Source organism: Natrix helvetica (genome assembly GCF_964273705.1).
Source record: "Natrix helvetica genome assembly, chromosome: 2".
In the NCBI taxonomy this organism is placed as follows: domain Eukaryota; kingdom Metazoa; phylum Chordata; class Lepidosauria; order Squamata; family Natricidae; genus Natrix; species Natrix helvetica.
In genome coordinates this window covers 197,342,269-197,358,039 of record NC_138552.1, presented here as the reverse complement: position 1 = coordinate 197,358,039, position 15,771 = coordinate 197,342,269, and the positions used below count along the sequence as shown (strand labels likewise).

The 15,771-nt window shown below is 36.6% G+C and overlaps 1 protein-coding gene across 4 annotated transcripts in view; it reads right to left on the bottom strand.

The window, feature by feature from the left end:
- Positions 1–730: 730 nt before the first annotated feature.
- The window catches only part of TMEM200A (transmembrane protein 200A), a 48,617-nt gene continuing 33,576 nt past the window's right edge, over positions 731–15,771 (bottom strand). For all 4 annotated transcript variants that reach the window (XM_081943041.1, XM_081943042.1, XM_081943043.1 and 1 more), the window contains 2 exons: positions 9,981–10,100; positions 731–5,016 (listed from right to left, as the gene is read on the bottom strand). In XM_081943041.1, coding sequence (XP_081799167.1) covers positions 3,522–5,000 — 1,479 coding nt within the window. In that variant the 5' untranslated portion in view covers positions 5,001–5,016; positions 9,981–10,100 and the 3' untranslated portion in view covers positions 731–3,521. The remainder of the gene's footprint in view (positions 5,017–9,980; positions 10,101–15,771) is intronic.

Sequence of the window (15,771 nt, the reverse complement as noted above, 5' to 3'; positions counted from 1 at the left end):
TTTTCAACTTCTGAGACTAGCCTATAGTCCTGGCTTTGGTTTTCCATTCAAATATTAACTAGTTTTAACTGTTCCTACCCTTTAAGTTTTAAGTACCCTATTCCTATTCCTAGGGTAGAAATATGCATCTGAGTGGTGCGGCCACCTCGAGGTGAAAATGCTTGCCTCCTACTCAGAAGGTTGTGAGTTTAATTCTCAGCAGCGATAGATGTTTCTGTATCAGGGCGTAAAAAGAAAATATCTTCTGTGAACTCCATACAGGCATCAGGAAGGGCATCCTGCCAGTAAATGCTTAATTCCATTTAGTTTCCCCGACTCCACCCCAATAAAAAGGGATTTCAGAGTAGTAAAATAAAGAAAAGGGTAGAAATATGCATTATAAAGAACATCTCCTTCTGAATCACATTTTTCTTCTTAGGAATTCTCAGAGATATAATCCAACATTGTCAGAAGGTATCAGATTGGAGAAAAAACTTCTAGTTCATTGAATTAGAACTGGACACATCAAAAGAATGGATCAAGTTGAAGAATATGCTATAAGGAAACAGGATACCCTGCCTTGATAGAATTATCTTTAGGAATAAATTTTGCACTATTAGTACAAACTCACAGGGAAAGAATAAGCAATAAGAGCATATATCAAAGTGGGAAAAATGAGCCAGACTTTTCCCTCTATTAATTTAACAGCAGAACTATTGAATATTAAGGAAACACACATTTACCATACATGCAGTGTTATATGTTTTGCTTTTATTTAAAAAAATAGTAAATGTAATAAGAACACTGACCAGAAAGTTATTAAAAGCTTCATAGCAAAATATTGAGTCAACTCTGTTACAATATTTAGGCTTAAAATTCTAATAAGTTAACACTATGCCTCAATTCACTGGGCAAGTAATGCATTTGTCACAAAAAGAGTTTATTATTAGAATACAGAGCTGGACAATCATAGAAAAAATATCTTTCATCGTCAATTAAAGTACAACATTTTGATATATAACTATTTTGGGAGAAGCTAGTAAATCAGTTCCTGAGTTATTTATATTAGGTCCAACATCTTTTAACCAATTAATACTGTGATCTTGTAAGCAAAACCACAAACAAAGATGAACTTCTGCCTATTAAGCAAAAATAGGCTTCAGTAGCCTTAACTTGATGTCATATAATCCTGGGCTTCTAAAGACAGCATGGACTTTAATTTGCTGGCTGGAAAAACATCTGGTGGACCAAATTGTGGAAGGCTTCTCAGAAAGGCATAGGAATGTATTTCTAATGAACATTCACCTTATTAATTTAACAATCATTTTCAGTGTCACTCAGTATTGCTGTCTTTGTGGCATTTTACAATCTGATTTATCACTGCAATTAGTTGTGTTACAGTAAAGAAACATGGTCTACAGGAGCTTCATAATGAATGGTAGTAGGTATGATGACTTTCTTTTTCATGTTCAGAAAAATTACACTGGGCAGCAGGACACCGATTCTGTTATTGAAACATTTCATCTGGATTCACTGTCTTCGCGTTGTTTCTAGTTGTTTCTAGGAACACTTGTGTAGAGTGTCTGCATTACATAAGTAATAGACTCAATCAGTTACAGGAATCAGTTGAGGTTCTTATTTAGCTACTTTGAAATTACAATAACAGACTTAATTTTGGAGTGAGGCAACTGTATTCAACTTGGAAAAATTGAAATGATTTTAAAAAAAGTCTGAACAGTGATGAAATCCATAATCTTCCACTGGAAATCATGAAAAGCCAGAACTTGACAATTTTAGACCGAGTATACACTTCTCAACGCACGAAGCCTAAAAAAAATTCAGGTAAATGATTATAACAATAAAGGAGAATATCTTTAGTTCAAGTTTGAAATGGGCACTCTCTGAGCTTGATTGTTTTCTTGCAGACGTTTCACTACTAAAATAGGTAACATCATCAGTGCAACCAAGCTCAGAGAGCACCAAGGACCTCTCTCGAATAACTGTAAGAATATGTATGATGGTTAAGTGTGAGTCCTATATTACTTTAAACATTGCTTCTATATTCCAAAAGGACAAGCTCTGTAAACACTTTTGAAATGTAAAATTCCCTTCTCTGGAGTTTAAGCAATATATGGCCCTCGTGATGATGAACTCCTATAATCTCCAACTAACTTGTGGATCTGAGCTAAAGCTGCATGTCTTCAGTAAACAGATTAATGGTGGATAGATGGGGTGGAAAGAGAGATGCAGGAAGCAGGAAGGAAGTAGTGATAAAGCAGGAAGTGATAAAAAAACATTTGTGAACACCTCTCTGTTGGTCATTTTTACCAGAACAACAGATATTGCTCCTTGATAAACTGCCAAATAAAGAATACCTTTGTGTTAAACTGCATCAGAAATAATTTTGGGAAGAGAATGATAAAATTGTTTCAATCTCCTTCAACCCATGAATAACAAAAGATCTAGTTTTATGTGATTTTATATAATAATAGATCCAGAATAATCATAAAATGCACATACTATTATTTTTAATTTTCATATTTCTCATATTTTCCAGAAAATCACAAATATTTAATGTTATTTCACTTGTACCAACTATATATATATATATAATTGATGCAATCTAATAAATGAAAGTAGGTGATATCTTAGCATTCTCCAATCATATGCCTTCCAAGTGTATTAGAACTGCTACTTTCAATGCTGGTTTGGCATTCCAATATATCTAATTGGGAAAGACTATTATTTCAATTATTTCATTATTTCAGGCAATAGTTTTGGGTCCTCTGCTTGTAAAATATTGGCTTAAATTCAAATCCACTATGCAATTCTCCATGTTCAGGCTAGATGTAGACTTTTGTTTTTTGAACAGCAGCAACTGAGTCAAATGACAATTCTCTCTGGTAACAGATACAGATTTAGATATAGAAGAGAGGGCAAAACAAAAAATCCAGAAATTTGTTCTTAGATTACCTTAAGTACCTTTGTTGATTCTACAAATGATACCAAATATGACCTTGGTACTACACACTTTACATCCATTTCCATCATGAGCCAAAAACATCATTCTTAAACTTGCAATCTCTGATGGTTCTGAACACTGAAACTTATTTATTCAGCTACAACTGTACTTTTAACGATGAAAAACAAAGCAAAACGAAACATCCTTATGTAGAAAGAAAGAAGAAACGACTAGAAAGCAATCTACAATTTAGATCACTCAAATATGCTGAACAATGGAAGTGGCATAGTAGCTGTAAATTAAGACATTATCATTTCTTAATCCACCATACAATTACCACCTAATGCAATCACTAACCAAATAACATTATGTCAGGGCCATATTTTCATGAACAAGCCACTTAACATTAAACGTTTGGCATTGCGGTGATGAAAAAAAGTAGTATTAGCAAACACAAGTCAATCTTAATCAGAGAGAAATATTCAATAAAAACAAGGCTGCGCTGAAAAGGAACGAAAGGGAGGGTTTTAAATGTTTATTTTATAAAATAAATACTGTCAAATATATTAACCATAGACCATCAAAATCTTGTTTCTGAACTGCCACGCTTTAAATTGTTACTCAAAAATTCATCATGCTCAAAACTCAAATTATTGTGAGATCTGGAAATCATCAACAGTTTTTCCTTATTAGTAAAGTCCTTCTTCGCTGTAGCTGGTGGTACGAGAAGTCTGTCCATAGGATCTTCCTTGTTTTCTAGTTTCATATAACCTTTGCTGTTACTCCGGTCCAGTCGTGGCCAGCTTGGATGTTTTCTTTGTTCAACTTGGACAGTGAGAGTAGAAGGACCTCTGTCCAAGTCTAGGGACTTTGAATGTGCAGACAAGAGATGCAAAGAGGTGTTGGACCCAAACTGTTTTCTGGCTGCACCAGGTGATAAGAGCTGTCCGGTGCTGGCTCCGAGAGTCATTGAAGATTTGAACTGACTGAAGGAAGAGTCTCCATATAAATTGTTGCGTGGTAACAAAGCACTGGCAGATTTGTAGCTATCGCTGGTATTCATTAATGGCAGAGCTAAGGAATCCATGGACAAATTTCTAGGTCTGTCTCTACTCCTTGATGAATCCTCAGTGATGTTGTCAATACTTGGCTCATCAATAACACAGTTATTCAGTTTGATTACGGGTAATGTGAAAGCATTAATGGAAGATGACACAATCGATTTTGTTTCACACTTCAGAGAGCCGCTGCTTCTTTCATCCCTGGCTTTCCCGGAGTGAGGGTAAAGGCCAAAGACTGAACCAGAGTGTTCCATCAGCAAAGGTGACATAAGATTTGGGATTGATTTCTTGGTCTCATTTCCAGCAAATTCATCCTCTTCATCATTGCTAACCATGTGGAAGTTGCTTGCAAAGCCTGAGAAAGGAGCAATTGTATTTGCAGCCAGCCGTGATGCATAAGAGCTTCCACCATGCTTGATTTCATTCTCTCCTGCTAAGCCGGCGTAGGCACTGCTCAGCTGCTTTTGCTCGCTGATTCTCAGAGCATGGATGTCAATTACAGTGGAATAGATGTCCCTCATGTGTATAATTTTTGTCTCCTTGTCCCGGTTTTCATGGAGCATGGCATTTGCACAAATAAAAATAAATATTCCAATCCCCATAGTGAAAGGCCCCAGCATCTTCATTTTGTCAGAATGTAAATGCTGCTCAAGGAAGCGCATAATAAACCCATCTCCTTTTCCTATTAACCGAGTCTCGTTTAGTGACAAGCTGTCTTCGGGCTCTAGGAATGAGTCTTTTGGGGGCCAGTAACCAAGAATAGCCATAGCAATTCCCAGGAAAGAAATCAGTACTCCCAGGACAAGGAAGAATCCTGATGGGGAATATAGGCGGATTTTGCCTTGGACTACAACCACATCTGTCCTCGGTCGACGCTTAACTGGTTTCTGCTCCTCAGGAGCTGGTGATGTTGCGCGACTGAGATGGTGTTGGGACCTGGAAGAATCTTGCCTTTTTAAGGCAGCCAGTCCTGTTATGACTCCCCCGGTAGCTATCATAATTTTCTATTTTGATCTGAAATTGAAAGCAAAAACAAAAGACTTCAAAAAGTTACAACAGGCACTAAATATGAAGCATTCAGTACTTCTAACCCTTCAAAACTGTGTAACTCTAACATGTAATTTAGCACAGTCAGAACTCTTCATAATACGAAGACTGAGTGTTTCACATAATGTATGCTGAATATATCACGGAAATGGCCTGTGTAATTATAAAAAAATATTTTAGTTGTAAATCAATACAGGTAGCAACTTACCATCACAATTGAGCCCAAAAATTTATGTTAAGCGAGAAATGTGTTAAGTGAGTTTTGCCTCATTTTACGACTTTGTTAAGTGACTCACTGCAATTGTTGCAGGATTGCACAGTTGTTAAGTGATTCTGGTTTTCCCATTGATTTTGCTGGCCAGGTCACAAAAAGGGATCAGGTGACTCTGGGATACCACAACTGTCATAAATGTGAGTCACTTGTCAAGCATCCAAATGTAAATCATGTGACCATGGACATAAGTGTGAAAAATAGTCATAGGTCATTTTTTTCAGACCCATTGTAACTTTGCCCGGTCGCTAAGTGAACTGTTCTAAGTCGAGGACTACCTGTACACCAGTGTTTCTCAACCTTGGCAACGTTAAGTCCCGTGGACTTCAACTCCCAGAATCACCCAGCAACAAGAATGTCCTTAATAAATTAAATGCCAGGTCAATAGTAAAATATCTTATCTAACAAAATCAGTAACAAAGAAGAATATGGACTTTAGATGCCAGTCCGGAAAAGAGTTGTAATACTATTTCTTGGTTATTTCATAAGATCCAAGTCATTAAAATACTCAAGTCCTTAACTGCAGGATCATATAGTGCAGGCATTGCTTCATACAAGTTTCTGATTTATCTAATAGATAGTTGAAACTGTGACTTCATCAATGCCTGAGATAGAAAAAGTGGCATCTAGGTTCAAGATTGCCTTTGAGGCAGCCGAATAGTTTTTTTTAGAACAAAGTCATTTTTTTAACCTTTCAATTTGTATTTTACAATACCCTTTGCATGGTGGATTTCATGAATCTAGGCATTGTGCTATTTAAAGTTAGGGAATAAGTTTTTATGAGCATTGGAAAACCACTAGGAAGTCTCTATTTCATATGAGATGAGACTGCATAGGTATAATAGTAGTACAAGATCAATGGATGTTCTTTTCTCTTTAGGGATTATTTGCACAAATAATTTAAGCCTATCCTTCTCACCCAGCAAGGAACAGAAAACTTATTAAGAATTGATCTAGGACTGCCAAGCCAGTCCAGTAAACAGTGGTGATTAATCCAATTAAGAATGAGAACCAAGAAGCAGAAGCTGCTTTAAAGAAAAAAGCAACAAGATATCTCTAATTAAAGGGCTACTTGGAAGAAAACACATAATAGCATTTCAGAAATCCATGTTGGATAACTTGATGTTGCATGAGGTTTAAGAGCAATACTGGTACAAATCAAGATTGAAGAAAGCAAAAAAAAAAAAAAAACAGAATATGAATATGAAGAATATGAAGTTATCTGGGATCTTTGTAAAAAAATTCATTGTGTTGAAATGAGTAGTGAGAAACTAACCATTTTAAATTACACAACAGTCTAAGCCCAGTCCTTTCAAAAAGCAAGGAAGATTTAGCCACTGAAGCTATAAGCATGTCAGATGGCATGGGGCTGATATAATAGACTGAAATGAAAGCATGCTTCAATGATTTATACTGAAGAGAGTGAAAAATGAAAATCAGAACAACCCAATTTGCAAGGGAATGTAAAAATAGAAAAAAGACAGTGAGCAATTGGCATGTTTGGGAAAAGATTTCTATGCTGAAACAACTTTTCCAAAACTTGAAACTCTTATCTCTTTGCACAGACATTCATTATATGAAGTACAAAGCGCAGCAGATCTGTGAATTCATAAGATGGGCTGGATTTTATGAAGTGAATAGCAGGTTGCGGCTGAAAGGACTTTTAAGAAAATGCTAATGCTGCCTGGAGCAAGCAGTGCAGATGCTTAGCAACAAGAGAACACCAACACAGAGCCTACAGGCCTTTTGGTAGGCCTGGTGGTACAGCAGGTTGCCATGACAGCAGTAGCACAAGAAGAAGAAGTAGGTATACTACTGTTGGCCAGCCTCACAGCAGGGGCACAGAATCAGAACGTGGCATATCCGCTACAGATTTACTGAGACTAAAAACAGATCTAAGGGTGATGCAAATAATCCTAGCACCACATGGATTCAGGCTAATTCACACTTTAGGCGTGTCACTATACATCAGGACTCTTTGAAAAGGCAAAAACTTTTCTGACAGGCCACACACTTTACACGGAGAAGACTTGGCAGCTCCAGATGAGAGTGGAAAATCCTGTCTCAAATCAGAGGGAGATGCCACCAGCCAATGTTTATAGCACTGGGTTAGATGGATCAGTAACCTGACACACTCTCCCTAAACTGTGAAGACAGATGCTGTGCCCTTTCTTTGAACAAGCCATTCCCACATCTAATCTGCAGAACCCTCGATGGCCAATAGAGGGGAGCAAAGAGTTAAGATTTTTCTATGTCTTTGCTGCCATTTCATGTTCATCTGGATTACTTCACCTAAGATATGGCCTTGTCATGCCAAAACATAGACACAAAAACATTAATGTGCATCTCCGACTGAATTATCCTATCCTATGACAAAATCTCATGCTAATCCAGTATTGAATTTGAGTCATTCAAAGTAGATTATGAATTTGCTCTGTCTTCAACCAACCCGCAAGGAATAACACCGTGTATACATACCAAAAACGCTGGAAGCCTTGACACAGGTTAAATTTATATGGTATCAGTTCAGTGATTACAATACAGGGAAAATCTAGAGACTCAGACCATAATTCTGCAAATGCAACCTATAAGTAGGCCTTGATCCCAATGTATCCAAACCAAGGGATGCAAGGGATGCATAGGCTAAATCCTATAGGAAGGTTTAGCCTAAAAAAAGACAAGGCTAAAGGGAGATGTGATATCAGTTTTTTAATACATGATGAGGTGTCACAGGAGAAATAGTATGGATTTGTTTTGCAAAGCAACTGATAGATGGAAGCTCTACAGTAAGAGATTCAAACTTGAAAGAAGAAGGAATTTCTTGTCCGTGGAAGCTGCTAAGCAATGGAACAACTTGCCTCCTAAAGTCATAGATGCTCCATTAGTCAATGCTTTCAAGGAAAGACTGGATAGCCATTTGTCCAGGATTGTATGAGGATCCTGCATTGGGCAGTGTAGTCAGTGAAATGCAACAGAAAAAAGAAGAAAGAATGCTATGATGCCATAATCTACTGTTTTTTGTATTACGTAGTGATATGAAGGAAGGAAAGAAGGAAGAAAGGAAAGAGATGGTGAAATTATTGTTTTTAACTGGAGGATAGTAATTTGAGGAAAGCTATTACAATGATAAAGGATGCGGTGGCTTGGTTGCTCAGTGGCTAAAATGCTGAGCTTGTTGATCAGAAAGGTTGGCAGTTCAGCGGTTCGAATCCCTTGCGCCATGTAACAGGGTGAGCTCCCGTTACTTGTCCCAGCTTCTGCCAACCTAACAGTTTGAAAGCACGTAAAAATGCAAGTAAAAAAATAGGGACCACCTTGTTGGGAAGGTAACAGCGTTCCGTGTGCCTTTGGCTGGCCACATGACCACAGAGACATCTTCAGACAGCACTGGCTTTTTGATTTTGAAACGGAGATGATCACCTCCCCCTAGAGTTGGGAACAACTAGCACATACGTGCAAGGGGAACCTTTACCTTTTATTACAATGATAGTCTTATTTCACATCTATGCTAATACTGGGGGGGGGGGAGGATCATACTTGGTTTCTTGGAGACCAACTTTTATAGGGCAGCCTTGACACTCCGCATCAGGGCATCCATCTCTTCTCAGTCCAATGAGATCACATTATTTCAACTCCAATTTATCGATGCCCAACAAAGAAATTCTTATTCCCATAGCTGAATAAGATGAAAAGGAAATGATGGCTTGGTTGCCAAAATTCATTAGCAGAAAGATGTTCCTGAAAAGAAACAACTTTATCATCATCATTTCTTGTATCTAACTGAACTGAATGAATCTCAGGATAAACAAATCTCAAGGAAACTATTTTCTCTGTGGGAAGACACATTTGTATCGAAAAACTGTGTAATATTATTTTACCCTCTCTTTTCTCTGCATCACACAGAGTCAGGAGAAGTTGTGGCTCTATATTTCCCTTGTTCCCAGCCAGCACAGTCAACTGCCCAGAATTATTCTAATATATTCTATGTCCCATGTATATAAATATTAGCTATTTCTCCTCATTTTCTTTTGTTTTGATCATTTTAATTTTAGAGTGAAACAGGGAGATGATGAGTTGTATGCACTCTTTGAACACAAACCACTGTGTGAATTTGGGCCAATCGCTCATTGAAGGGACTAGTCCAGGCAGTTGCCTAGAGTAGCACTGACTTGAAGGTACTCACAGAGAGTAAAAACTGCTAATATACTATAATAATCCTTCAACAATACTTTAAGAGCAGGTTGAGAAAGCAAGAAATGTTTGACTATGTGTATGCTCAGTACAAGTATTGTCATAATAAGGAACTTTAATATGAATGCCTGTCCTGAAAAAATAATCCTTCCTTGCTAGCTAAAGTATTGGATAACTAAAAGGCTTGGGCACCTGTAATTGGTTGACAGATGATACAGATGAGCTGAACAGTCTGCTAAGAAGCCCTTCCCTGGCTGCTGCTGCTGATAACCAACTGCTGGTGACACTCTATTGTTAGAACTGATCGAAAATATATTCAAGGAGATCAAACTATATAAGCTTGACCTGTGACACCTTCTGTTTTTTCAACTGAGGCATGTACAATATTACCCTTTTGAAATCACACAAGCCATTGTTGTTCTTTTTTCTACTTCCTAACTCCTGCCACCCTCATTCTTGATGTACTTACCCCCACACAGGAACTATTAAAATGATGTCCTTTCAAACATCATTACTCTTCAGAACCATCTGTGGTGACAATCGCATCTTGTTGTCTGTAGACAATCGCTCATCACTATCCAGCAGTTATCTGTAAATGGAACACACATAAAAAACATACCATTTGTATGAAGCACAAGCTCTCCTGTGGATTGCCCTAAGCTCCTTAAATCATGACACTTCTTTCTATTTTGAGATAAATCTTTTCCCCCTCAATCCTGATTTCCACATCCCAATCTAATAAATATGCTTTTACCGCAATAAAAATCACAATAAATTAAAAAGGGAAGTGGGGGTAGGAATTAGTACACAAAGGCTGAGAACACTTTTTCATCCATCATGCCTTTATAAACTAGTTAGATTAATCAGAACACCACATTTATCTTCCTTAAATAAGATTAGCAGAAGAATATTCCTTAAGACCCACCTGCCTTTTAATTTGCTTAGAGCATAATTACATTTTTCTTATTCTAAGAAGCATTTCAAGTTTCAAGAGGTACAACATTCACAGCAAATCAGCTGAGGAGAAGCAAAGAGGCAAAGAGAATAACACAATACAGTAGCTTAAAGGCAACTATAATTGCTCTCTTCCCAAGCAGAAACACCAGTGCCAAAAGATATGCAGAGTGTACAATACCAAGCTTTTTAGGAATATGGATGTGAATATTATTACAGCAGTATAAATGAAATTAAAGGTCAAATGTATTTCTAACCATAAATTTCCTATTTGGCTGCTCTTTAACCCTTCCCATCTCAAGATTTCCCCCCCCTTTCCTTTCTCCTTCTACGGAACAGATTTGCTAAGACATATGTACAATTGAAACCAGTGGATTTTCTTTTGGAACTGATGAATAAACAGCTGGAAGAAAAGTCATGGAACTTTGTTTTATATATATGGTAATTGCAGTGAGATTATTAAATCTCACTGCTCAAAAGTGGAAAGGTCCAATACTGCCCAAAATGGAGGAATAGCTGATGCAAATGATGGGACTTGCAGAAATGGCTAAATTGACTTCTTTGATTAAAGAAAAGACAATTTCTTCATTTGTTGCTGACCGGAAATGTCTTAAGTACTTTTATATGGAAGAGGAAAAAATGAGTTTTTGGTTTGTGGTTTGATGATTAGAAGACATAAATAATAGAAAAAGGTAGAGCTTTTTTGTAACCACAGAGGAAGAAATGTTTTTGTAATCATACTTACATTTGCTACAAAGGAAATCAGAAAGCTTTTCTACTTCTCTTTATCTTGTCTTTTTTGCACTTTTTCTCCCTTTCCCTTTTATTTCTTATTTTGCATTAGTTTTGGTTATTTTTTAATCTTCTTTTAAAAACTTCTAATAAAATGTATTAAAATAAATAACACATTTACAAAGGCAAATAAATCATTTGCCTTTGATAGATTGGCATACCCTTAGAGCAACGAAAATACTTTTAGGTGGTAGGTTGATGTCAGATCTAGCCCAAGGAAACTATGTGTTATGTGTGGTTATCAAAATCAAATGATACCGTGTACCTTAGCAATCATTAACTATTCCTATTCTAATTGTACTATTATTCACTAAATCCCATTGAATGAGCAGTCTGCATAATTAAAACTCATCATTTTCACTGTTCAGTGCTTCACCTGTCTTTTAGTATCTTCCTTCAACCTTAATTGTTAATCCCATGCATCTATCATCTACTGTATAATAAACTTGTCATCACTGGCTCAACATTTGAATGGAGGAAACATATGGTACCTAATGTTAATACCTTATTGCATGAATCCTGTATGCTAGATAGAGACAGAGATTTCAGCCTTCCCAATGTCATATCTTACAGATGCTTTGGACAATAGTGACTTTCATTCTGAATGTGAGGACTGCCAAATTATGGATTTATAATATGACACTTGTAAATTGGAAAAAAAATGTGTATGGTTCCAACTATTAGAAAATACCGATGTTCAGGGAGGCAAAAAGGTAGAATGGAAAAATGTAGAAATGTAAACTGAAACCTGCAAGAGTGCCATAATTACATATAAATTACATATTTATATTCCTTTTTCTAAGAATTGAACATGTCACATGTCACATGTTCCTATTTTTCCTATTTTTGTTTTTATTATTCTCAGATTAATTTTACCATGAAAGCTGTACCATATACGATGAAAGCTGATAATTTTTTAAGGTTTGAAGCAAAGCACTGACTTTGCTTATTGGAAGGTTGCAAAAGAGGATCATAATACGACCCCAGGGCACCCCAACTCTAATAAATACATGCATATAGCCAAGTATCCTAATTTTGTCACATGACCATGGGGATACTACAAGGGTCATTAAGCATGAAAAATGGTGATGTCACTTTTTTCAGTGCCGTTGTAACTTTCAACAGTCACTAAATGAACTCTTGTAAGACTGCCTATACTTTTCCAAAGATCTCCTTTGCTATACGAGATGTGAACATTTCAAAACATATAGTGTAAGCTTTGATATAGGCTTAAGGCTTAAAACATTCTCCAGAAAAAGCTAAGAAAAAAACCAGCAATCCTGCTCCCCCGTTACTCATGTGGCCCTTAAGTCTTCCAAGATGTATTACATGTAGCCATTGAAAGGTTTTACTCTTGAGTTTGAAAGCTACAGTTTGACAGTTTCATTTTTAACAGATCAAGAAGGCTCAAATGATTACAGCATCAAGGAAAATCCAGGAGAAAATTTCACTTCAATAAATCCCTCCATAAGGATCCTGCTTTTTTCCATAAGCAGAAATTATTTCAACGTTGAGGGCTGCAAATGAATGCCAAATCAGATATCAGGGAATGCATACTCACATAAACTATCTGGAGATTGACAAGAGTGGCAAGGGAACAGAACGCTAACTCCCAGGCTACAAAGAAGCCCTTGAAGACCTACAGATGACTTTTGTGATTCAAATGATCTATTTCTAATCTAAATTCTTTTGAGTTGTGCTGGGGACCTCTTTTGGCAGATGATGGGGCCTGGACAATGAACTAAAATTAATTTAATTTCATGTATTAAATATCATAAAAAGAAATAAAATTAACCTAATTACTTTCTAGTCAGGCTTCTCTCTGTGTGTGCACACATATATAATTTATTTATTTATATCCTGCCTTATTGTTTTTACAAAAAACTCAAGGCAGCCAACATATCCAACATACCTTCCTTCTCCTATTTTTTCCTACAACATCATCATCATCAACAGCAACAACCTTGTGAGATGGCTTGAGTTGAGAGAGAATGACTGGCTCAAGGTCACTCTGATTTTCATGGCCAAGGTGGGACTAGAACTCATGGCCTCCCACTTTCTAGCCTCACTTAACCACTAGACGAGGCAATTTGTCTCCTTTCCTATTAAATATAACAAATTAAAAGCTAATATTCAAAAAGTACCACTCCCCTCTAAGGTATCTAGGTGAGTTTTCAAACTTTTTTGATATTTTATGCAATCCTGGTGCTTCAGGTTATATATAATCTGTTCTTTAAATTCACCACTTAAACTTCCCTCAGAGAAGAGTTTGAGGCTTACAGAATCCACCATTTTTTGCCTATAAACTTCAAGGCATGCAACCAGAAATAAATCAGCAAATTTGAAATCATGATTTAAAATGGATCTAAGTGCAATAATGTTAAAAATTAAGGCTGCATGCAAGTTGAAATGAGTTGGACTTTCTTCAAGTAAAAATTTCATAGCATAGAACTGCACAACTAATTTTATTTGTAAGTAAGCCCTGTTGTGCACTTATCTCCATTGGTTTTCACAAACCACTAGGAAAAGGCTCAAGCCAAATTTATTTCTGTTCAGGGAGGAAACATTGAAACAATATTGTGAAATACCAATTGTCTCTTACCCTGCACACTATCAGGTCACAGATTCATTTTCAAATGTCCAAATCTGTAATATGCATCAAATAAATAATTCCTCCTCCACACCCAAAAAAATCTATATTTCTTCAAAGAGCAATAAGATGTTCTGTTGCTGTTTCATTTTCAAAGCAATTTTCCGAGGCAGTATTTTCAATAACGTAAGTTATGTTTACAGTGGTGATTTTGACTGACTTCAAAGTTGTGAATTGATATTGACAAGCAGTGCTCATAAGAAAAATGTTATGGCCAAATTAGGCATGCTTTTGCTGATACTATAGATGTTAAACCATACTGCCTGTGCTGTCTGAATAGGCAAGTCCTGTTTCTGGAAATGTAACCAGGCAGGAGAAAAGCTTTCCTGCTGGCTGCTTTGAATACATTCCTCTACTGCTTTTTGCTCTTGAAGAGTTCTAAGTGAGAAGCACTAAAGCAGGCATGCACTTTCACATCTCTTTAATCTTCCCTCCCTACAAATAAGTGAAACTCTTCTCAAAAGGCAGAAAAATAGATCCTTTCAGCCCTTAAACCTTCTTTCTCCATCAAGAGTTCCAAAGTAAAGCATATTGAACTGGATATTGAAAGGATTATACATAAACCCTGCACTCCCCATCTATGGGTTAAATTATATCCTTTTTTTTTTACTTAAAACATCCTCATAGAACCTATTGTCCTAGTAACTCCAGTATTTTAGTATTATTCAGTATTATACTGTATTTTCCAAAGAAAAATAAATATACTAGAAATAAAAGAGTGGAAAATTTTATCAAGAAATGCAGAAATAGAATGCAACTTTCTGTTCTATTATTACTTTAAAGTTGCAGGATTGATTTAATCAGAGCCAATTGAGACATTAGAATAGAGTTTCTCGACCTTGGCAAATTTTAAGATGTATGGACTTCAACTCCCAGAATTTTGGGACAATGCTCGCTCTGGAATTCTGGGAGATTTAATCCACACTTCTTAAGATTTGAAAAAAACATTGCATTATAAGGAACTCATTCCTCCACTTCTACATCTGCATACACTGAATGGTTCTGTAGCAATATTTGAATGTGGACGGACTTTAAAAGTTGCACACTGTGAAATTAGCAGCTTCAGAAGTGTTATCAGTTCAGAAGCTTGTAGTAAGAACAATCTGAAAATGTAAACTTATGCTATTTTATGTAAGGACAAGGGAGCCTGAGGAAAAGCAAGTACTTTGAAAAAGATTTTGCTCTGTGACTAACTGCTTTGATGATGCCACTGTTAAGTCTTGAAACATATAGTTGCATTATCACTGGGCAGCTATTTGCCTACACAAGTCTGAGATAGTACCCATTTTTAGAAGCTTTTGAACAGCCTTTTCCAAACTCCTGCTCTGAATAAATTACTTGACATGTGTGGTCTAGGTAGATCTTTTTTATAGATACATACTATGCTATTCTTGTCTTTTTTGGCACACAATATGAGCAGAACTATTATAAATATCTCTCTGCACCTTTCACCCACAAGTTCTCTAATATGTAACAACTAGAATATCTAATATACAAAGGAGAGTTGCCTCAAAATGCAAGAAGAGCTGCCTATAAATTCAATAAATAAATAATAAAAAAAGAGTCAAATGAAGCTTCATTTTACTATTCAATGGAAAGAATCTAGACTAGAGTATGGCCAGAAGGTGACAGAAAGGTAGCTGTTTTCTTGTCTCTTCGTTGCAATCTAGTAGTTGTCTAGTTTTTGGGACCTTAAAACTAGTAAACATAATTATATAAACCAGGGGTGGACCTCAAAAACTGCAGCAACAGGGCAGCGAACCCGTTGCTGGGTAGGCGTGGCATGATGGATGTAGCCTAGTCAGCCTCCTGCACCATGGCAGCGGTGTGTGTGTTTTTCGCCCTGCCCAGGCTCCGGAGGCTT